The sequence below is a fragment of the Tripterygium wilfordii genome, chromosome 22 (assembly GCF_013401445.1).
Source record: "Tripterygium wilfordii isolate XIE 37 chromosome 22, ASM1340144v1, whole genome shotgun sequence".
NCBI lineage: Eukaryota > Viridiplantae > Streptophyta > Magnoliopsida > Celastrales > Celastraceae > Tripterygium > Tripterygium wilfordii.
Genome location: NC_052253.1, coordinates 1975641 through 1996697, shown reverse-complemented (window position 1 = coordinate 1996697; position 21057 = coordinate 1975641). Strand labels below are relative to the sequence as shown.

Genomic DNA, 21057 nt, shown 5'->3' with positions numbered 1-21057 from the left:
CCGAAATCTAAAATGTTGACAAACTATACTAGAATTATATATTTATAACAGGCCATAAATCCGACCTGTTAATAATCAAAATTAAACATTTTTTTATCAGAGGCAGGTTTCGATCCCGCCAATTTCCCAATTTGGCGCGCTTTTTCAGATCCATGGTTGAGTACACCTTTTCTAGGGTGGATCGAAGATCTGCTAACAAAAGGGCGAAGGCGGGATGGATTCACAATAAAATAGCCGTCGACGGATAGAAAGACCGGAGACCGGACGAAAATATCCATTTTTGCTTGAGAAGATTGAGCCAATGTTTTCAAAAATTCCAATACCATAAGCTGATTCAACTTTTTGATTTTGCATCTTCAGAAGAGATCTCGAAGGAACTAATTCAATACAGTCATTTGTGGACCGGAAGAGTACGGCATATTCCAGGGACTGATCAATGGAAATCGTCGGATCTCGGTGGAAAGCCCCTTCGAACGACGTAGTTTCAAATCTCCCTCTCTACCGTTCCGCTCCTCTTCTCGAAGTTAGACTTGAAGATTTTGAGCTCTTCGCCATGGATCGTCTCCGGGGTATCTCTATTACGTTTCTGTTTCCCTTTTTCCTTCTTGTTGGTCTATCTTGTTTTATCTTGTTTTTTTTCTTTCTATTTCTTCCGCCCTAATTCGTTGATCGTCAATTTTCTTTATCTGTATTTGTTTCCGCTCGCTTCTCCATGACTTTTATTGTTTTACAAGCAGATGGGATTTGTAGGGCATTCGAGTCCAGTAATTTAGCTACTGTTTATTTTCGTTGCAGTTCTTAGAGGGATTTCTGATGGTCTTTCCAGAGGAAAGAAACCTGAAGAAATGCAGAAATTGGTAATGGAGATTTGGAACCTGTGCTTCTTATCGTTTTCAATTTCTATTTAAGGTTTCTCACATGAGGCAAGTTTCTTTCAATTTTCTCTGTGTCGCCCAGGTTAATGACCTTTGGAAGACAAATATGAGGCATACGCTGTCATCTGAGGTCATCAACAAGGATATAATATCGCATTTTGTTCTCCGTCTTGTGTACTGTAGAACGTAAGCCAAGTTATTGCACTTTCGGACTCTGGTTCGATTAAAATATCATGCTCACCTGCTTCCTATTATGTTTGGTGCATCAGGGAGGAGCTAAGGAAATGGTTTCTTTCGATGGAGACTACCCTCTTCCGCAATCGTTTTAAGCTTGAAAGCTCTGATGCTCAAGTGAGTATTGTTTTAGAAGTGTTGCTTACTATATAAGTATGTGTGTATTCGGGGCTGATGCTGATGACTGGTATCAACATTTTTTAGAGGGCTCTAATGGCAGAGTTTGACCTTCCGTACAAGGCAGTTAGCACTTCAGAATATGAGGTGATTTTATTCAATCTGTCTAATCATTTGTGAAGATAAACACAATTTACTGTATCAAGACCATGGGGTTGTGCTCAAGTTTCTTATACATTTCTTAATATTTTAGCATGGAGATATAGCGCATAATTATTTTGGGGAGCCAACATAAAGATTTTTTTTAACATGGTGATCTAATTTTAATTACAGAGCATAAAGGACAAGTTGGGCCAAGTTGCACGTTCCATCGGTCAGTCTTTGCCAACAGGTAAGAGCAGATTCTTCTGTCTCTTCATCATGAGAAGAGAGATAATAAACTGGGAATATTTAAAATGAATCTCTTCAAATGAAGTAATTCTTCTGTACAATTAGACCACATCATATTGATTGAGAATTCTTTTTTTCTTTTTCTTCTCCTGTTCATTTTTGCATAGACTCTGACATTCTATCTTTCTGCTTTATTTCCCCTTCTTTTGCAGCCGATGCCATATTCTACAAGGTTTGTTTGACTGCGTGGATAGTTACTTTTATATCTGAAGGGCAGTTGCAGTATGTACTTATTACATTTGGGGATGATTATATTGGAAGAATAGCATGAAAAGAAGTTTTCCTATGGTGAGATTAGGTGGGGGTCTCAAGTGTATGCTTGGACATATAGCTGTCATTCAAATTTCTAGGCTAAAATCAGTGTTCTACCCACTGACCATGGGTTGGTTTACGGGTGGCTGGTGTATTGCTGCATTTGATGTTCATTGTCAAATGACTCAAATAAGTTAGAGAATAATGATTACGAAACCTTACTTGGTGATACGGTATCTACCAATTTTTATTGAAAGTTATATTTATCTGGGGGCAATGTGTGCGTCTGGGCTGGAACTTTCTTATACATTTTTTTCCTGTACCATTCAAATCATCCAATGTCGGTAATGAGGGTTGAATCCATGAGCATATTTTTTCAACTTATCTTGCTTTCTCGTGCTCTGATGAAGGTACCATTTGAAGAAGTCCCAGAGCTAGTTGCTGGTCGTAGAGTTTTTATCTGTAAGGGGTATGCTTATGTTGCTATGAATCAGGTGACATCAACGACTCCTGCTAATCTTTGAATTTACCTGATAAAGTAATAGATATCACAAATCTAATTAATTTTTATGCCTTTCATCTTGTAGGTGGTTTCCCTTGTTGTCACTCAATTTCGTAGTCTTCTGTCAAAGGCACTCATTCTGACAAACAGGTTATTGATACTCCAGCAGTCTAGTTTTTTCTTTGTTACATAAGGAACTGATTTCCAAGACCACCTACAAATCTATAATTTCACTGTAGAGTGTTGCTCCTTCTAGCTGTTAAAGCCTGCTGGCTAATAGATAGTTTGTCTTAACCAAGATCTGTACTTTTCTTGCAATGGAGTACATAATTTTTATTCTATGCTCAATGCTTACTTGGAAGTGAGAGAGCTTTGCGTCTGAAATCATCAAATCTACCAAATTAGTGAACGGCTGGGGAAACCTGATCTTTTCTTTGGGAAGCCAAAACATGCTCTTTATTTCCTCTCTCAAATGGGGAGTTGTCTTGCTGGTATAAGCACATCCTGTGGTTCTATGGACAAACTGATTCTCATCTGTCTGTAGCTGCACAAATACTTATTGTTGGTGTGCGTTCTACACTATTAGGTAGCTTCTACAGCCCTCTAAAATCTTTGTAATTTGGCTTGTAGAAAATGGACATCTACTATAAGAGAAGAGAAGGATCGGTTGGCTCCTGTATGTATTCAATCACTGGAAGTGTTAAATTTATATGTTGGTTTTTAGGCCCTTATATTCTTTTCTGGTTACATACTAGATTGTGGAAACGCTATGCATGAGCTATTTGGGTCCCGACTATTCTCAGGTACTTTAGTTTGGTGTATGTCTTCTTTAGACATGGTCAAATGTTAAAATTGAATGTTGTAAATCTGATGACTACTTCTGCAGCCAAAAGAATTCGCGGAGATATCAATTAAGGACATTGACCATGTAGCTAAAAGTTCATTTCCTCTTTGCATGCGCAACCTATTTGAAAAGGCAAGTATTACTTAAATAAGCGTGGGATTTTTTCGTTTTTCAAATTAGCTTATTCATTAAGTTTCTCCCCTCTTTTACTCTTCTATTACATAAACTTCTACTTCCCTTCTTTCATATGTTGTTTCACATTTTCTTTCTCATCAGTGACTTAATGCCATCTGCAGCTGAGAGAGGATCATCATTTGAAGCATGGCGGGAGGATGCAATTAGGTCTCTTTCTCAAGGTAGTGTTTTTCTGCCACCTTGTATAACTGGAGAGTTCTTTGTAACTCTAAAGTATTTGACATGTCAATGAGGTATGCTTGGGACATGGACATGTTTCTTCATGCTGGTCATGTCCTTGCATATGGTACTAGACATTTCAGACATGCAGTTCCTTAAGTTGTTCTTTTTTCTCCAAGCTTGTATTCATAAGTTGTATGTATCTGCTATAAGGCTGAACCTTAGTGTGGAGGTAAAGTTGCTTAATTGCAATCTTAGTATTATTGGTGCAAACCAAAGAAATAGCCTCTAGCAATGCAGGAGAAAGCTACGTGTATTTGCCCTTCATGAATCCTACAGCTGTTGTCGAAGCTTAGTGAACTTGTGTTTTTTTGTTCACTTCTAAATGGGCGTTAAATTTTTTTTTTTCCTTTTTTTTGTAGGGTGTTGGGTTGAAGCTGGATGATGCGCTTGCATTCTGGAGAGCAGAGTTCTCCCAAAAGGTAAGTATTGGTTGAACAAATGGACAGTAAAATCGTAATGTTGTTGATGTGTTTCGTTAATTTAACTTGTTAGAACTTAGAATGTAGTTACTTTTTATTCTTAACATAGTGCTTGATCTTTGCCTGTTATAGGTTGGGGCAGAGAGGTTTGACAAGGAATATGCGTACAACATACGGCATAACTATGGAAAAGAAGGGAAGAGAATAGTAAGGCGTCAATCTTATACTGTTAAAATTTGTACGTATATATTTGTTACCTTTGCTATGATGCTCCATAGTGTTAGATCATAATCAATTCCGAATAGTAGGAACTAAGGAGGCAGGTCTTACCTTCCTTTTTTTTTTTTTCTAGAAATGAGTCAGGAAGAGTAGCATGTCCTTTTAGCAGCATGTTTGTGTATGTCTAATCCCTAATTGCTTATTTATGATATTGCAGGATTATACACCTTACTCATGTCAAAAGGTAATTTCATTGACTCCTGGTGTAGGAGATCATCATGGCTGTCCATACCGTCATTTCAGGTTAGTTCCACTCTGGTTCTCATAATTCTAAGGTCACTCATTTAGGACGCTATTGCTAATATGCATGACACCTGCACATAGAATGACTTGGCTATAGTTTTGTGCCTTTTTCCTTCCCTCATCGTGTCAAAAGTTTAGTACCAGGGAAAAGTTGACAATGATGATGAATGGAATTGGTCCAATAACCGCATAACAGATATTTGAATTTAACTTATTTACATGATAATAATTCAAAATGTTGGCTTATTGCCTACATGTCTGACAAATGCTTTTGCTGTATATTTTCTTCCTTTTTCTGGCCTGTCAAATTTACATGACAGCGAGGAAAACTTAAGGGCCGCACTGGGCAAAATGGGACTAGCTAGTCGTGCAGTGGAGGATGTAATGGATAAAGTCCGAAACAGACATTATCAGGTCATAGGTTGTCTTTTAGTATGCTTATTTATTTATTTATCTATTTAATTTCCTCTTCGGCATTTATGTGGACAATGTGTAATATATCTTCAGTTAGCTTGCACCTTAACATTTGAAGCTGTTCATGGAGCATCATGTGATACTGGAATTAACCATCCAATTCAGTACTTCAATGATAGCCAAAAGGTACTGCAATCAAAGGTAAATGCATAGTATATCACGTTTGATGCAACTAAGCCTCAAAGGATGACACTACAATTTGCACTGAAAAAAGTTGGAGCTTGTATATTTACTTGTGTTTTGTGTTATCACCAGTGTAAATGATAGAACCTCACCATCTTACCCATGAGCGTAAGGTGCAGGCGCTTTCACCCATAAAAAAAATACTACCTATAGAAAAATTTACTTGTTTCCATTCTTGAAGCATAGCCATATAGTAGAGGTATGTGACAAAGGATCAAGACTCCCAACTTTTTTGCACATGTAGCGAAGCTGTATATTCCAATGATTAGAGCCTGTGTCCTCTTTTCTAAATACTTCCAAGGACATAAGATACTTGATCTGTTTTTTTTTTTAATTTTTTTTATAAATTTCAGTGGTCGCAAATTCTCTAACTGTGAAAAGATGCATAGAAAAGAACATAAAAAGAAGAAGATTGAACATGTGTTTATAGGTGTTGCTAGGTTAAACAGAGTTCATAATCTAGGAAACACTTGGCCTCAGCTTTAACAGCTCTCTCTGGCCTTGAGCTTCCTACAGAAAAAATTGGGTGGCCTTTTCCACTGTGTTTCAAAAGGCTAAGGGGTTTTTGTATCTGTTTCCCAATCCAAAATATACATTTGATGTTTTGAACAAACCTTTTTCTCTTGCAGAACAATCCTTCAAAGTAAGAACTTTTGGGCGTCGAGTAATAAAATACTGTGGCCCTTCCAGGTTTGTATAATTGGTTCTCTTTCAAAGTTTGTTCATATTGATTTAGTAATATGTTCATTTTAATCATATTAGGAACGATAGCAGGTAATTAAATGAGCTGTAAGCTGAACTGAATTTATTTGACATTGTTATCCAGTTATTTTATTCAATCAACCCTAGCCGTTGATGTTTCTGTTCTAAATTATTTTTCATGCAAAAGATGCTAAAATCTCTACTAGTGGAAGTAGTTAAAGTTGCTCTCTGTCATACCGGTGCGTTCTAGATAAGGCCCACAGTCTTCTACTTTTATCATTTTTATTTTGCTTCCCACGATTGGATTCTTCCGCCTTTGAAAAGTTTGTGGGGGTGTCCAATAGCAAGTGTCATCTTCTTCCTTACGCATCCGCCAATTGAGCATCAACTGCGCGCATTGGTGGTTGACCCTCCGTAGTCATCCCTGAAGTATGTATTGTTGGTGGGAAAATTTATTACGTAGTAAACCCTCATAGTAAGCTAAAAGAGAGAATCTTGTGTTTTAAGACTGAAGGAGTACGGGCATAGAAATTAGTGAAAATGGTCAGGTGTTCAGCTGGATTAATTTAGCAAATTTGGTTTGATTAGTTGGGTTGATGGGTGATGACTCGTTTATAGTTGTACCCAAAGTTGCAAAGACTCCTTAATTTATATTAAGGGAAGCACTTAAAAGAGTTTGCTTTCCTTTTTCTGCAAGCTTATGGTCTAGGGTGGTTAGTCATACCAAAATAAATTGGACTTGAGGGTCATGGCGCAATAATGGAGACTGAATATTACTGTAGTAATTATGCAGGGAATGATAAGAAGAAATCACATATCCGAGCTTCGGTGAAAAAAGTCTTGTATGTAGATATACTTTATTGCATTTACATACTACTTAATATTTCTTGTTCAGGTGAGCACATTGGAGCATGCAATCATTCATGTGCACGTGTACATAAGAAAAGCATAGTCTTTTGTATTAATTAATAGATGCACAACACTTGGTTGATCTTGATTGCGTACTAAAACAATTCTAAGAGATTGGCGGAAAAATCAAATGAGTTGGTGAGAATCTCTTATATTTATAGAAAGTTGTTACTATAGAACATCATCTAATAATAGTAAATTATTTTAATACTGTAATGAAGCTACTATAAATGATTGGCAATAATATAAAGTTAGGTAATGGTGGAACCTCCATTGATGTTGAATAGGCACTCTACCATCAAGGTATTCAATCTGGACTTGGGTTTTATCCAGTTAGTTATATATATTTTTTGCTTAAAGCCTCCATTTTTCTTGTTCTTTTAATGTTTGTTTATTATGTGAAAAGTAGGCGAAAATTGAATGGATTCTTTTGAAAAAGACTGTGTTATGAAAGGAAGGTGCTTTGCTATTATTTGAGTATGAGGGCTTGCTTTATGACTTGATGGAATGGTGAGGAATGGTTGCAATCAAAACACAGCAACTTTGTTAAAGACATGTTGGACTTGAATTCCCTTAAGTAGGGGACCATCACCTTTGGCCTTGTTTATTTTCTTGGTTGTGGTGGTGCCATTATCTTCTTGAAAGAGGCATAAATCTACTATAGCTAAGGTTTGTGGCTTGTGGTGCTGAGAACAATTGATTACATATAGTGGGTCTCTGCTAAAAGGGGTTTTTGCAATGCTGGAACATTTGACATGTTTCCATTTTTGTAACTCCATTTTTTTAAGCATGTCTATGGCAGGATTCCAAGAGAGGAAATTAATAGCCTTTTCTTTTTTCTTTCTTTCTTCTTCTTTTTTTTTAAAAATGAATTTCTTATAATATTAAACTCTCTCTAGGAATACCCATTGGAATTGGACAGGTTAAAAAAAAAAGAAGGGGATGATGTCACTAAGATTAATTAGGGAGTGGTCTTGGAAGATAACCTCTAATAAGTTAAAAATTGAATGACACATCTAAAGAAAAGATGGTGTGTTGATTGGTCGGTGTCATTGTTAGAAAGATTGTTTTTTTAAACAAAGAACACTATAGGAGCTTGTGGACCTAAATATCTGAGCATGGGTCTTAGCTTTTTTGTACAAGGTGATATGAGTTTAAATTCATATACGGTACAAAAGTTTTTTATTTGATAACATAGTAATTTGGGTTAAAATTCAACTTGTGGTTATGAGAGTATTTTTCCTAGAAATGATTGACTTGGATCTTATGAGTTATGAATCTATATGCTTTGGTCTCATAATAATTCACCACTAAGTTATAACTCAAGTGGTTAAAAAGACTTAAAAGACTTTATTCAACAACATTAATTAAGTAATGGTAGTTTAAGCTAAACTAAAGTAAATTTCTATGTTAGATTCAGCAACAATTATGGAAACATTCTTGTTCTATTTCTGTCTGCTTAGAAAAATTAATTAATCAGGTGATCCAACATCCCAGTAACAGATCATTTCTTAATTTAGGGGTGGAGAAATGAATTATTAATAGAAAGACAAAATTAGCCTTTAGATTCGTAGGGTCAAGATCCAACGGATGAGATGTTGATTGAAAGAAAGAAAGCCATCTCTCTCTATGTATATTTCATCTTTCTCTCTCTAGAAAACCAACAACGGAGGGAAACGTCATGGAATGCGAAACACAAGCAACTCAATGCCCCTTTGTACTTTTCTCTCTCCTTTTTTCTCACACACACGCACTCTCTCTCTCTCTCTCTCTCTCTCTCTCTCTCTCTTTTCTTTTACACCCTGTGTCCCTTTCCTTGCCACTCGTTTTATTGGGTTTTGTATTATTTTACACATTTTTCTTTCGCTCTTATCTAAACTCTCAAGCCTAAAAGGGGAAAGGGCAGGAGACTTGGAGTAGACCATCTCCTTCTCTAGTCTCTACATCAGCTCCTTTCCATTCTCTCTCTCTCTCTTGCTACGAAAATACGAACACGCCTTCTTTAGTTGACTGACATTATCCTCCCAATAATGCTCTCAATAACAACACCCTAGTCGTCGTCTCTTTCGTTCGCCTTCTCTTTTTTTTATCTCATCTCTCCAAGTCCCCTCACACTGTCACACTCGCTAGCTCTACTTTTTCAATGGTATTTATTGGCAGACAATTAATGGCTTGGCAGGGAACCCTAGTTTAGTCTTCCTTCTCCTTATTCTTCTTCTGGGTCTTGTGGTGTCGAGGGTGAACCATAACCGGCAATTTTGCTTTCTGAGGGCTCTCTCAGGTACCCATTTTTTGAGTTTTTGTGCAATTTATGCGTAATCAGTAGTCAGAACTAGTTACAGGTTTCTGTGAACTGGGTCCCTGTAATTTCTCTGTTTCTGTGAGTTGTGTTTCTATTTGTTGAAATGGAAACAAGCAGCTTCAGACAACAACATTTGTACTGAAAGTGCGAAACATGTGGTTCTCCGTGGAACATAACAAATCAGCCCCGATACCTTTCATGATATTTATCTATGTATTTGTTTTATAATCAAGAGTTTAAAATTTAAATTGTTGTTAATAGAAAATAATGGTGAATAATTTTCCTGAGAAGATATCTTTGGAACTGCATGTATGGCTGGGATGAGAGTGCTGACTGCTGACTCTTGTGATGTGACATCTATCTGCCATTTGAATGGCAATAATGTTGCGCTTTATTGTGAAGGACCAATGCCTTTAGGCCGATCTTAATTGTCCAATTTCTTAATTTTTTTCCATATAAGTTAGTGATAATTTGTGATTCACTTTTCCAATGGAACATACTAAGCCAAGTTGAATCATTTCTTTGTCTTTGTAACCTGAAAAAAGAAGTTCATGGTTTCTCTTCTACAATTCAAGTTTTTATATTGAAACATGAAAGATTCTGTTTCATTGTGTACATGAAGTTGAGGAGCAGCACTAGGCACGAGCTCAAGTGGTCTTGGTTTCTATCCCCTGCCTAATTGAAATTAATTGTTCATTAACTCTACTCTGTTGTGTTTGTTTGGGAAGAAATTGAAGATTCAGTGTCCTAATATGTGACCACCGGTTATTTATTTGATCTTTTAACTGCCATTAAATGATTGTCTGGGTGGATCAGTTGGTGAAGGACTAAAAGATAGTTGCAAAAGGATCATGTTCTATGGGCTATAATTTCAGGACTCGTTTTGAATTAGATGAATCTGAAGAACTAAGCATTTCTCACATTGCTCAAGTTATTGAGCCTGGCAGCATAAGGGTGCGTCAAGCTGTGAAGCATTAGTCAGTATACTTAAAGCTTGGAAGTTCAGGTGACTTGGTTGACAAGTTGGTGAGCAAATCCAAGGGTCTTGGTGACTGTGTGATGGAGTCGTCATCATCGTCTGGATCATTGAAGAGAGCTCGCGCACCGAACAATACAACCCAAGTCTCTTCTTGCTTGGTCGATGGGTGCACTTCAGACCTTAGCAAATGCAGGGACTATCACAGGCGACACAAAGTATGTGAAGCTCACTCTAAGACTCCTACGGTTACGATTAAGGGTCAAGAACGAAGATTTTGTCAGCAGTGCAGCAGGTAAGGACCGAGAAGCTTATGATGCTGAAGTAGTTAAAATCCTGTTTACTTTCTGCTTGGAAGTTGATTTTTTATTTCTTCTTGTCATGTGTTGTGAACTTGTGATCAAAATCCTTACGTGGGTTTAGGCTGGAATTTCTCTTTCTTATTTGTGGTTGGCTTGAAATGTGGAGATACTGTCCTCAAAGCTGTATGTGTGCTAGCACAAGCTCATATTACACACATAGTGAATACTATTTGGGTGTCATTTTGGTTGCTTGTGGTATCAACATGTTTTATATATGAGATATCAACTCAATGTTTCAGTGTTGTTTTTAACTCCAAGAAATTTTTGTTCAGCATCTTGTTTGTTAAGTGATGCTTTATTGAGTAATTTACACATTTTGTTTCACTTAAGTGCCTCTGGAAGTTAGATGTAAGCATTTTGGTGAAGAGGGTTTTCACAATAAGTCAGAACGAGCAACCTCACCAATAAGTTAGTGCCCAAAAACAATCCCTAATTTTCTGTTGTCTTCTGTCTGTGCATCTGTCTATGCCCACAAGGCATGGGGAAGCAAAGTTAACATGAGTAGTGTCATAAAATTGGCATCCTATGATTTTACTGCATCTTTGGCGTAATTATAGTGCAGAGAGCCAGAACTATGGAGTCAAAACCATAAATGCTTTATTAGAGTTGAAGGAATTTATGATAATGGTACTGCAATTAAGCTGCCTGATGGATATACTTTGGGCAAGATTGTGGCCCCATACGAGATCCTTCTATTTGTGTTTCCGTCTACATTTATACTGTTTACTCCAATACTATGATTCTGTTTTCCTTGCCAATATACATATCTGTCGCATTCATCTTCTAGGACAATAACTCAATTGTATAGTTCTTTTAGTTTTTTTCTGAAAAGGCTTCATTTCTTGGATTTTAGGTTCCATTCCTTGGGAGAGTTTGATGAGGGAAAGCGTAGCTGCAGAAAACGCCTTGATGGACATAACCGGCGTCGAAGGAAACCTCAGCCAGACTCTTTGTCCATAAGTTCTGGAAGGTTATTTACCAATCACCAAGGTCTGAATTCTTACTCTGAGAAGTTGTATACTCCTGTCAATGTAAACTTCCTTCATGTGAACTGGAATCGGAATAAGAATACTCTTACTCATATGCGTTACCAGCAGCATCTCCATATTCTTGTTCATTACCATTAGTCAGTTGATGGGCAAAGTTTATCCATTCCCCAAATCATCGCTTTGTGGTATTCAATTTGTTTTTTTTTTTTTTTTTGAAATTTACCCTTAGCATGCATAGATAATTCAGTTTTATGATCTACTGAAATATATCATGTGCTTATACTTATTTTGCAATCCCATTAGAAAATTTTAATCATTAATTTGGTGAAATCTTTTCTGATTAAATTGTATAAAACTTTGATGTTTTAGGTACCAGGTACTTGCATTTTGGTACTGCACAGTTTCTTTCAACTAGTCCTGTGAGCTCTGCCTGGTCTGGCTCTGTCAAAACTGAGAACGACGCTCTTGTTTACAGCAACCATTTCCCAGGATCGTTTTCTAAGAGCTACAGAGTAGGAAAGCAGTTCCCATTCTTAGAGGGCAATAGTTCCACATTACCTAGCAATTCCCCAATTCATTCACATTTTGATGCCAATTCCACCCTGGGTAATAGTGGCAGCACCCAGAAGATGTTCTCTGGTGGGTTAAACCGAGTCATCGATGCTGGTCGTGCTCTCTCTCTTCTGTCATCACCTCCACCCTCGACGGATACACCAGATATTGGTTTAAGCCACTTGGTGCAGCCTGCGCTGGATACCCGAACTCAGTCATCGTTGATTCCAAGCCTGCAGTATAATCGTCTGGGAATTGGGGGTGAGTCGCTTGGATCCATTGTTGTACCCAATAGCGGCAGCGACACCAACCTAAATTGCCAGGATATGTTTCACATAGGTCCTGATGGATCAACATCTGCAAGTGCCCCTCACCAGACTCTCTCCTTCTCCTGGGAGTAGCTCATCCTCATCTTTAGCTATCCTTGGCGAGCTTAAAAGGGTTTCATTTTAGAAATAAAAATACCCGTAACCGATCCAGATTTGAAGATGTTGCCAAAATAAACTTTTAGCCCCTTTTAAGTATAATTTTTAATGCTCCCTAATCTATGGAATTTCTGGAGCTGTTCTTGGTCTTCTGAACTCCAATAATTTTATTGCAATGTACCATCTTAAGAAAATTTTAAAACTTTTTTTTTTGGAAGTTATAGAGTTCCTTATATGCTACTAACAATATTTCTCCAGAACATACTTTACGCTGGAGCAAGATAATTGTCTGAAATGGAACAGTTGATCAAATCAAATTTATGTGTGTTTAGGGCAAGTTTTTTACATGTTCTCACTGGACAGAATTCACCGAGCAATTCCAAGTGAAGAATATTGTTCTTTGTCTTCAATAATTTCGTATGACTTTTTGAATTTTTTTGGTTGACCCATCATTTCATTATTTCATATTAGGAAAACAACATTGTTTGCCAATACCGTGCACCCAGAGATTATGGTTGCGAATTCCATCCTTATCACATAAGAAAAAAACAGTGCGCGTCATTTGTCCACACATATTTCAGGTCAGTCACGATACGCAATTGATTGCATGCCAGACTTGTAAACCGGCATCTCTCAAATAACAAGATTTTTATTGGGTTCAAATGCTGTGGGGACGGCTCATAAAAACAAAGTTGATGTGAATCGAATGTATCCATAATCACTCGATAAAATTTAAAATAAATAATATTATTGATTTGAGTGGGTTGGAATTTTTGATATGGACCGGGGCAATGTCTCGATCCAGTTGGATGTACATTTATTTATCTACTTGTTCAATCTAGAATAAAGTATAGAGGAGTGTCAAACTTGTAATCTAACAACATTATTGATTTGAGTGAACCAATAAATTTAAAAGAGACAATATTGTCAATTTGAGTGGGTTAGAATTTCCGATATTGCAAGAATGAACCCTAATATCACATACCCCAGTACTCGTATTTATCGTTGGGTCATGCCCCAGGGGACAAATTGGAATGGATAATACATCAAAATAATTGAACTAAATTGCTTTGGAATATGCATATCCCCTTAAACATAGTCCTAATAAAAAGCAATCTTTTGGTGAATAACAACATATCATAGACCATATCTTATGAGTCATTTCCAATGGAATATATCATCTAACAATGGCTAGTTGTTGTGGGTCCTATATAGGTTTCATTCCATCCTATCCAAAACCCATTAATCTATTTTCAATGGTAAATTTGTCATTTCAATAACCCAAATCTCTATATAAATAGATTATATAGGTTTCCTTGAACGTAGAACATCCAAAATGGAGACAACCCAAGACAAGAGAAAAGGGTTCATGAGTGGTAAGCTAGCCAAGTCCTTCTCTAGAGTCACAAAAACTAGCAAGGTTAGACCAAGCCCACCAACAACCCAATCTGGTCCTAATTCTGCAGATTTCTTCTCTGCCCAAAACTTGTCAAATCCTCCATTACTAGTGCAAAAAGTCTCCTCTGCTGACACTTATGGTGGTGAACCAAATGTGGACACAAAGGCTACAAGCTATATTTTGTATGTTCGTGAGCGACTCAACCAAGAGAGACTTGTTGATTCTGATTCTTGGTAGGAATATTAACATATATAATGGAACTATCTCTTGTGATTTCTAATTAGTTTGGATTAACTGGCCATTGTGTAGTTTTTTTATAACCGAGAACGAAACTATACAAGTTTGTCATTTAGAGATTCGATATGAACATAAACTCAAACAGTTAAGCCTATGAGCACATAAAATTTTCACCTAGCGCAACGTAAGTTGAGTTAAAATCTAAAGCGCGGCCACAAAGCTTTCCGAAGCCAAATAATTTGGTTTCAGAGAGATTCACTCCCTTATATATTTCACTCCCTTATATATTTCCAACTGCTCCGCCACTTGGCAATGAAGTTGATCCACCGTCTTTCAAGTCTACATTCGAACTTCCATCTATCTATAGATCACAATGTAATTGTAATGTCAATTTACTTACTTTATGCTAAATACAATATAAAAGTGATATATATATGTATATAGGATTCTTATGATATTCCAATTGTTGTTGCAAGTTGTATGTGTTGATGCTAAGAAAGAGTTGTTTATGTTTGCTTATTACAAGTTATTAACTAAGCTAGAATCAAGGAATTAGGGTCCATTTAGGCAGGAAAGCATATATAGTGATGTTAATTTAACCACAATGCCTTATAGATAATGCCAATAGCCATTACTCCTACATATGGGCCTATGAATATATATTATTATCATATAATGTACATTTTCTATTTTTTTTAATAAGATATATTTTTTTTTATTTTTCTGGAAAGTTAAGATGTGGGTCCTACAACATAACATAGACCAGACCTGGCATTGATGGAATGGAAAGTGAACCAATAAACAAATATATTTGTGTGTGTGTCAATAATATAATTGAAGTGCATGGTATTTTTATTTAGCATCAATGATGGGCCAGATGGAATAATTCATTCAAGCCCAGCCCAGTGATGAACTCTCTAATGGGCCTGACATCCGGGTCTTGTGACGGTCTACCAATCCAAGCCCACCAATTAGTCCAATAAGGGCCCGTTTACTGATGTGCGCATTCTAGGACAAAAACAAAGGTGTGAGACAGCTGGCAGCTGCAAAGACAAACAAGGCAAAAGAAATAATGCCCTAGGTTAGGGCCCACCAAGAGGTAGACTTCTTAAAGAGAGATTTTCCAAAACAAGTTTGAGGTCCACGTGTGATTACAGCTGACGTTGATGTTGTCTACCTTAAAGCGGTAAGAAATTTGACCTTTTGGGTCTGGCCCACATCATTCATATATTCAACTTGCCAAGAATTTTCGGGTTTTTTTTACTTTCTTTTGTCTTCTCAACCCTACCACAAACGCATACTAATTTTAACTTCCAAAAAATATTTCTTATTACTAAGGAAGTTTGATCTGTATATTGTACTTCATATCTTTCTCTAAGCGATGTAGTATAATAGACTTAATCCCTTCATCTCGCGATAGTTCACCGAATACCACCAAATTTATACACCAAAAATTTATGGCCTCATCCACTCGAGCCGGATGTTGGATAAATTCATAAGCTCATTCTACCCCTGCAATTTCATACTCATTAATGCTCTAACTTTTTGTTTTTTTCAAGAAAAAATATTCCCTTTTGATAAGTGAATGTGATGAAATTGGTTTGTTACAGCATAAAATTCATTCTCAAAAACAAGACAAACCCTAGCACATCACCCCCCATCTTGAATTGAACAATTCTATATATTTTTTTCTTTGTTCTCACAAGATTAGGAAAAAAGGATGTCACATTTGCCTTGTTACGGGTCAAAGGGAGCTACCTACGACTGCACCAGCCAAACTAAAGAACTAATCACTTTCCTATTATTTTCTCATCAAGAAAGTCCATTTAACTTTCCCGGGAAATTTTTTTTTTTCCCACAAAAAGATTCATCGGAGCTTCTCTTTTTCATGCATTTTACATATTTGGCAAAAAATGAGACTAGTTTCTTCAAAGCCCCACTCCTTTCCCATGAAAGTATGAAGTACTAACTTACAATACACTCAATTAATTCTTAAATTCAGATTTAATTCTATTGATAATAAGACCACGCCAAGACTTGTTCAATGTTTACCCTTTACGGAAAATGGTTCGCATTTTAAGTTCTTTTAAGTCATGAACCTTTGTTTTTACCGTTGATTTGAAACATGTGGACATCATTTCACTTATACACGCCCTCAGCATTTTAGACCATTATTTTAAGTCGACGAGAATTCATATGTATATGAGGTAAGAGGAGGGCCATCAAAAAAGTGTAAAAGGAGGAAGCTTTATTGGTGAAGAACCAGGGGAGAGGAAAGGGAAGGTGGAGTGAGAATAGGTGTTTGGGTGAAAGGAAAATAGAGAGAGAAATATTAAAATTAATTGGAATAATGGGGAGAGGTAGGGTTGAGTTGAAGAGGATTGAGAACAAGATCAACAGGCAAGTGACCTTTGCAAAGAGAAGGAACGGACTATTGAAGAAAGCCTATGAGCTTTCCGTTCTTTGTGATGCAGAGGTTGCTCTCATCATCTTCTCCAATAGAGGAAAACTGTACGAGTTTTGCAGTAGTTCAAGGTATATACACACATATATATGCAATATTACACATATATTGTGTGTGTTTTTAATCACCAAAACGACCAACCAAAACATGGTGTCTGTACCTTCTAAAAAGAAGCATTTTTTTGCTCGCTATCTTTCTACCCACAAAAAAGAAAAAGAAAAAAGATTCTCGTTTCTTGTTTTGAATTCTGACTATAGATCTTGAGGTTTTTGAGGGTTTTATTTTTTGCTGTTTTTGTTTGAAAAAGAAGGAAAGATAGCAGAGTAGTTTTCCTCTCAAGGTTTTCCGTTTCCTAGATTGTCTTGACGTTTTTAGCAGGTTGAGTGTGTATGTTGTAGGTGTTGATGTTAGATCTGCAACTGGAAAACCATGAAAAGAAGTCTCACTGTTTTATTCACTCTCCTCTCCTCTCCTTTCTTATTACTTAATATATTATTATCATTATTATTAATGGTTTTAGGTTCCGAAAGTCTTTGCCTTTTCTCTTGTGTTTTCTTTTCTTGTTTATGTCATCTAGAATTTCCCATTTCTGTGATGATTTTCTTTTGCTTTTGTGTTCATGATACACTGATCTTCCTTCTGCGTGTGTGTGTTTTTTTTCCCTAACAATTCTAGTCCCATGATCAGGCCAATTTGGCTGCCTTTTGTTTGTAATTTTCATTGCTAAAGTTCAGTCTAATAAAAATTTTCTCAGTTCTGGAGTGGTTTTGTTCTTCATAAACATCATCATTTCTATGCCCTTTCTCCGGTAAAATCATGGAAACTTCGTGGGTTTTCAGTTTTGAACCAGTTTTTATCTTGAATATTCATTTTTCATACTCAAATTTAATTGGGTTATTCATGAAGAGCCCTACAGTTTATTGGATCTGTATCAAATTAGGGTTTTTTTTTGTTCTGTGATTTCCATCTCTCTATATCCCTTGTTTTTTCTACTAATTTTATTCCTTTCAAAATTTAGTAGAGCTTGCTCTCTTCCCCATGTTCTTGTTGCAGATGTTTTCATTAATATTAACAGCTCCCTCATCTTTTCTTTTCTTTTTTTCCATGGGATCATAAATCTCTCTTCCTTTCTGGGTGTGTTACATGGTGTTTTGTCTATCAATTAAAGAGATGGAGACATCTGCTTCAAGTTTTGGTTTTGATCCTTCCGAGGGTACCTTGAAGCTGATTAGGGTTTTGTTTCTTTTAGATCTCTTTCTTCCTCTCCCATAGATTTGTCAATTTATGTCCAATTTGATGGGTTTGGAAGTCTGTTGTTGATTGACAGGGTTTCATGGTGAGCAATCTAATATCCACAAGATCTCCGAATTCCTCCTACTGCAAACCCAGATCAATGCCTTAACTATTAATTTTAAATAATTAAGTACTTTGATACTTACTTCTCGTTACATTTACTTGTTTTGCTTCCTAATGCTTTCATTAAGAATAGTGCTTCCACAATAATTAATGATCTTAATTAGTTAACCCTAATTTCTTTTCACAGCATGCTCAAAAGCCTTGAGAGGTACCAGGAGTGCAACAATGGAGCACCTGAGACAAATGTGTCTGCAAGGGAGGCCTTGGTAATGCTTATATATTTTCTTTTATATTTGTTTGTAAAAACTGCCTTTTATATATCCTGCTCCTTTGATCGTTTCCCCAACAAATTTTAAAATTTTCTTGCCTGTTTAATTTGGAGATGATTCTCTGGATTATACTAATAACTATGGATGAAATGAACATTGTTCTATCAAAAAAAAGAAGAAGAAGAAATAAGTGCAGTGACAGATTTGTAATATAATTAATTAATTGACATGTACTTTGAAAGTAAATTAGAAATATACATGTATATATAAAGAAATACCCAATAATTATTGATAACTGTCATATGTAAGGTGAGTAAATTGTGCTCTTATGACCATTTGTTCATGGTGCTAACTTAGTCTGATCCACACTCATCTGATCTGATGATTCCATGAAGTTCTTTTTTTTTTTTTGTCTTGCAATAAGCAATTCTTTGAGGTTACAATGTTACATAGATCCTTACGTAATCATCACCATGACAGCCATAATCTATTTGGGAATGGCTCATTTGAAATCCTTTTCTTAAATTGAATATATTTTCAACATAATTGCATGTGTTGGACATAGGTTGGTCATTCTTTCACTTTGCATGCTTGATTTGAGCGCTCATTGACTTTGGAGTCTTCAGAAGCTAGCAAGAGTTGGGTAGCTAGTAGTGGCCTGCTCTCCATAATTGTAATTATATTCTGGATAATGATGTGATTAAAAGAAGCAAGGACTAACGAACCAGAATATACATGTTTTTTCCATCGGGTCTTTTACTGCGAAGTGTGAACTATACATGTTATATATATACACATGAATTTGTATGCTGTGTGACTGCAGGAGCTAAGTAGCCAGCAGGAATATTTAAAGCTTAAAGCACGCTATGAAGCCCTACAGAGAACCCAAAGGTAATTCTCAGTTCCATTGATTTCCATGCAATTTTTTGTACACCAAGCTTGTTAATATATATTCAGTAACTTGAATATATATGTGTGTGTGTGGGTGGTGTTTGATGTACACTAGGAATCTTCTGGGAGAAGATCTCGGTCCTCTAAACAGCAAGGAGCTTGAGTCACTTGAAAGGCAGCTGGATATGTCACTGAAGCAAATCAGATCAATCCGGGTACTTGTCGTTTACTTTATATATACATTTGACTCAATATATATGTAATTGAATGACAACGAGCTTCATTATCTACAAGCAATCCCAAAGAAAAGTAAAGTACTGAATATTAGATGTGAAAGTATTGTACATTGATCATTCTCTCTCATATGAGACAAATTCAACAACATTACTCGTCTTGATCAGTTGAACAATTTCCTTGACAGACTCAATACATGCTGGATCAACTCACTGATCTACAACATAAGGTTTGGCAACTAATAGTACTCTCTTTCAGTTGCTATGGTACTTTTTCTAGCTAGTGATCTCTCTTCTGTTTCTGATTCTTGTATACATATATATATGCTTATATATGCAGGAACACCTGCTTGGTGAAGCAAATAAGAACTTGAAACAAAGGGTGGGTTCCATTTCTATATATATAGCCACTTTATTGCCTTGTTGGAATGGTCTTATACATCTAGCTTCAGAAGGTTTATGGAAGTGTGAGAATGCATTTGCAGTTGGTGGAAGGATACCATGTACATTCACTTCAACTGAATCCAAGTGCAGAAGATGTGGGCTATGGAAGACAGCAAGCTCAACCTCAGGGAGATGGCTTCTTTCACCCCCTGGACTGTGAGCCCACCCTTCATATTGGGTATGACCTCAAACATATTAATTTCTTTTTATCAAACACCTTGTGTGCATAGAATGTGAGTCGTGAACTTTTCTTAAGTTATAAAAAAGCTTGTAACTTTTGAGTACTTTAAATTAAGATTTTGTTGCATATATTTGCAGATATCCAACAGATCCAATAACAACTGCTGGACCAAGTGTGAGTAATTACATGGCAGGATGGCTACTGTGATCATCATAAGGAGAAACTTACTGTTCTCGACTTCGCGCGTAGCAATTAAAATTCTAATTAATAATCTCAACTGTACCTTTAAATATTTATGATCGTTGGATACATGAAAATAACACGACAGCCGTCCGTTCGATTGATATTTGCGTATAATTTTAGATAAAAGTTAGCGTGATTAGTTGGTTCCCTACACTAACCGCAATCCCACGCGCTTTTGACAGAGTGCGGTGAACGAACCAAAAATATCATGTGACAGATTTATATACGATGGCTGCGTTTTGGTGAACCATTATGAGACACAATATATTGCATCAACCATTTATTGTATTAACCAAACAAACAACATTTTTAGGGTCCAAATTTCAATACAATTTCAACATCATATATTGTTCTTTTTGGAATTGTGATGTTTTGTATAATTTGGAGACAATTTCGTTCATTGTTAATGTAAATACCTTGAATGGACTCATATAATCAGGAATTCTCCTATGTGGATCAAAAAGTGTGGACCAAGTTTGTGGACCAAAATCCAATGGTTGTAATCAATCACAACATAAGTGGGGGCCACACATTTATTATGGGACCCACCATATCTATGGTTGAAAAACAAGTTCACAAACTTGGTCCACACTTTTGATCCACATAGGAGAATTTCTACTCATATAATTACACAACAACGAAGCATTCACATTTCTACTACATGTATTTTTTTTGGATATATTATCCCTTAATAACCTAACACTCATAATCATAAATCATCACGAGTCGTATGATTTTCTCTTTTAACCTTAGAAAGAATTGTTAGTTAACTTTGAATGCACTCATCTACTTCTTCCTCCCATTTTTAATCCTATCAACTACTAATATCTCCGT

The 21057-nt window shown here is 36.4% G+C and overlaps 3 protein-coding genes across 8 annotated transcripts; all 3 read left to right on the top strand.

Moving 5' to 3' along the window:
- The first annotated feature begins 82 nt into the window (after positions 1-82).
- On the top strand, positions 83-7737 carry LOC119992150 (probable DNA primase large subunit). 3 transcript variants are annotated; one of them, XM_038838804.1, is made up of 20 exons: positions 83-569; positions 796-857; positions 958-1061; positions 1145-1226; positions 1314-1373; positions 1560-1617; positions 1829-1848; positions 2339-2422; positions 2516-2580; positions 3061-3106; positions 3186-3233; positions 3317-3406; positions 3571-3630; positions 4051-4110; positions 4243-4317; positions 4547-4632; positions 4953-5046; positions 5140-5247; positions 5919-5979; positions 6887-7737. In XM_038838804.1, exons 1-19 carry the CDS (start codon positions 437-439, stop codon positions 5934-5936), a joined length of 1353 nt encoding a protein of 450 aa, XP_038694732.1. In that variant the 5' UTR covers positions 83-436; the 3' UTR covers positions 5937-5979; positions 6887-7737. The 3 variants fall into 3 exon arrangements, with proteins under 3 accessions (XP_038694732.1, XP_038694734.1, XP_038694733.1); XM_038838806.1 differs by having other exon boundaries at positions 84-569; positions 5140-5232; XM_038838805.1 differs by having other exon boundaries at positions 86-569; positions 5140-5232; positions 5919-7737.
- A 1015-nt stretch (positions 7738-8752) lies between these two features.
- LOC119992152 (squamosa promoter-binding-like protein 16) lies at positions 8753-12718 on the top strand. Of its 4 annotated transcripts, none has more exons than XM_038838812.1 (4): positions 8753-9181; positions 10134-10473; positions 11394-11530; positions 11899-12718. In XM_038838812.1, the coding sequence occupies exons 2-4, from the start codon at positions 10262-10264 to the stop codon at positions 12480-12482; spliced, it is 933 nt and encodes a 310-aa protein (XP_038694740.1). In that variant the 5' UTR covers positions 8753-9181; positions 10134-10261; the 3' UTR covers positions 12483-12718. The 4 variants fall into 4 exon arrangements, with proteins under 4 accessions (XP_038694740.1, XP_038694739.1, XP_038694737.1 ...); XM_038838811.1 differs by having other exon boundaries at positions 10078-10473; XM_038838810.1 differs by having other exon boundaries at positions 8755-9181; positions 10019-10473.
- Positions 12719-16321: 3603 nt separating this feature from the next.
- On the top strand, positions 16322-20471 carry LOC119992024 (agamous-like MADS-box protein MADS4). Its single transcript, XM_038838602.1, has 8 exons — positions 16322-16677; positions 18150-18228; positions 19055-19122; positions 19238-19337; positions 19544-19585; positions 19696-19737; positions 19841-19977; positions 20118-20471. Exons 1-8 carry the CDS (start codon positions 16493-16495, stop codon positions 20185-20187), a joined length of 723 nt encoding a protein of 240 aa, XP_038694530.1. The 5' UTR covers positions 16322-16492; the 3' UTR covers positions 20188-20471.
- Positions 20472-21057: the final 586 nt, after the last annotated feature.

Excerpts from the sequence above, each read along its gene's own strand:
- LOC119992150 (XM_038838804.1), top strand. The coding sequence starts at position 437 with ATGGAAATCGTCGGATCTCGGTGGAAAGCCCCTTCGAACGACGTAGTT. Across the intron at positions 3,234-3,316 it reads TGGGTCCCGACTATTCTCAG|CCAAAAGAATTCGCGGAGAT; the intron begins GTACTTTAGTTT and ends CTACTTCTGCAG. Across the intron at positions 3,407-3,570 it reads TGCGCAACCTATTTGAAAAG|CTGAGAGAGGATCATCATTT; the intron begins GCAAGTATTACT and ends TGCCATCTGCAG.
- LOC119992152 (XM_038838812.1), top strand. The coding sequence starts at position 10,262 with ATGGAGTCGTCATCATCGTCTGGATCATTGAAGAGAGCTCGCGCACCG. Across the intron at positions 10,474-11,393 it reads TTTTGTCAGCAGTGCAGCAG|GTTCCATTCCTTGGGAGAGT; the intron begins GTAAGGACCGAG and ends CTTGGATTTTAG. Across the intron at positions 11,531-11,898 it reads GTTATTTACCAATCACCAAG|GTACCAGGTACTTGCATTTT; the intron begins GTCTGAATTCTT and ends TTGATGTTTTAG.
- LOC119992024 (XM_038838602.1), top strand. The coding sequence starts at position 16,493 with ATGGGGAGAGGTAGGGTTGAGTTGAAGAGGATTGAGAACAAGATCAAC. Across the intron at positions 16,678-18,149 it reads GAGTTTTGCAGTAGTTCAAG|CATGCTCAAAAGCCTTGAGA; the intron begins GTATATACACAC and ends TTCTTTTCACAG. Across the intron at positions 19,978-20,117 it reads GAGCCCACCCTTCATATTGG|ATATCCAACAGATCCAATAA; the intron begins GTATGACCTCAA and ends ATATATTTGCAG.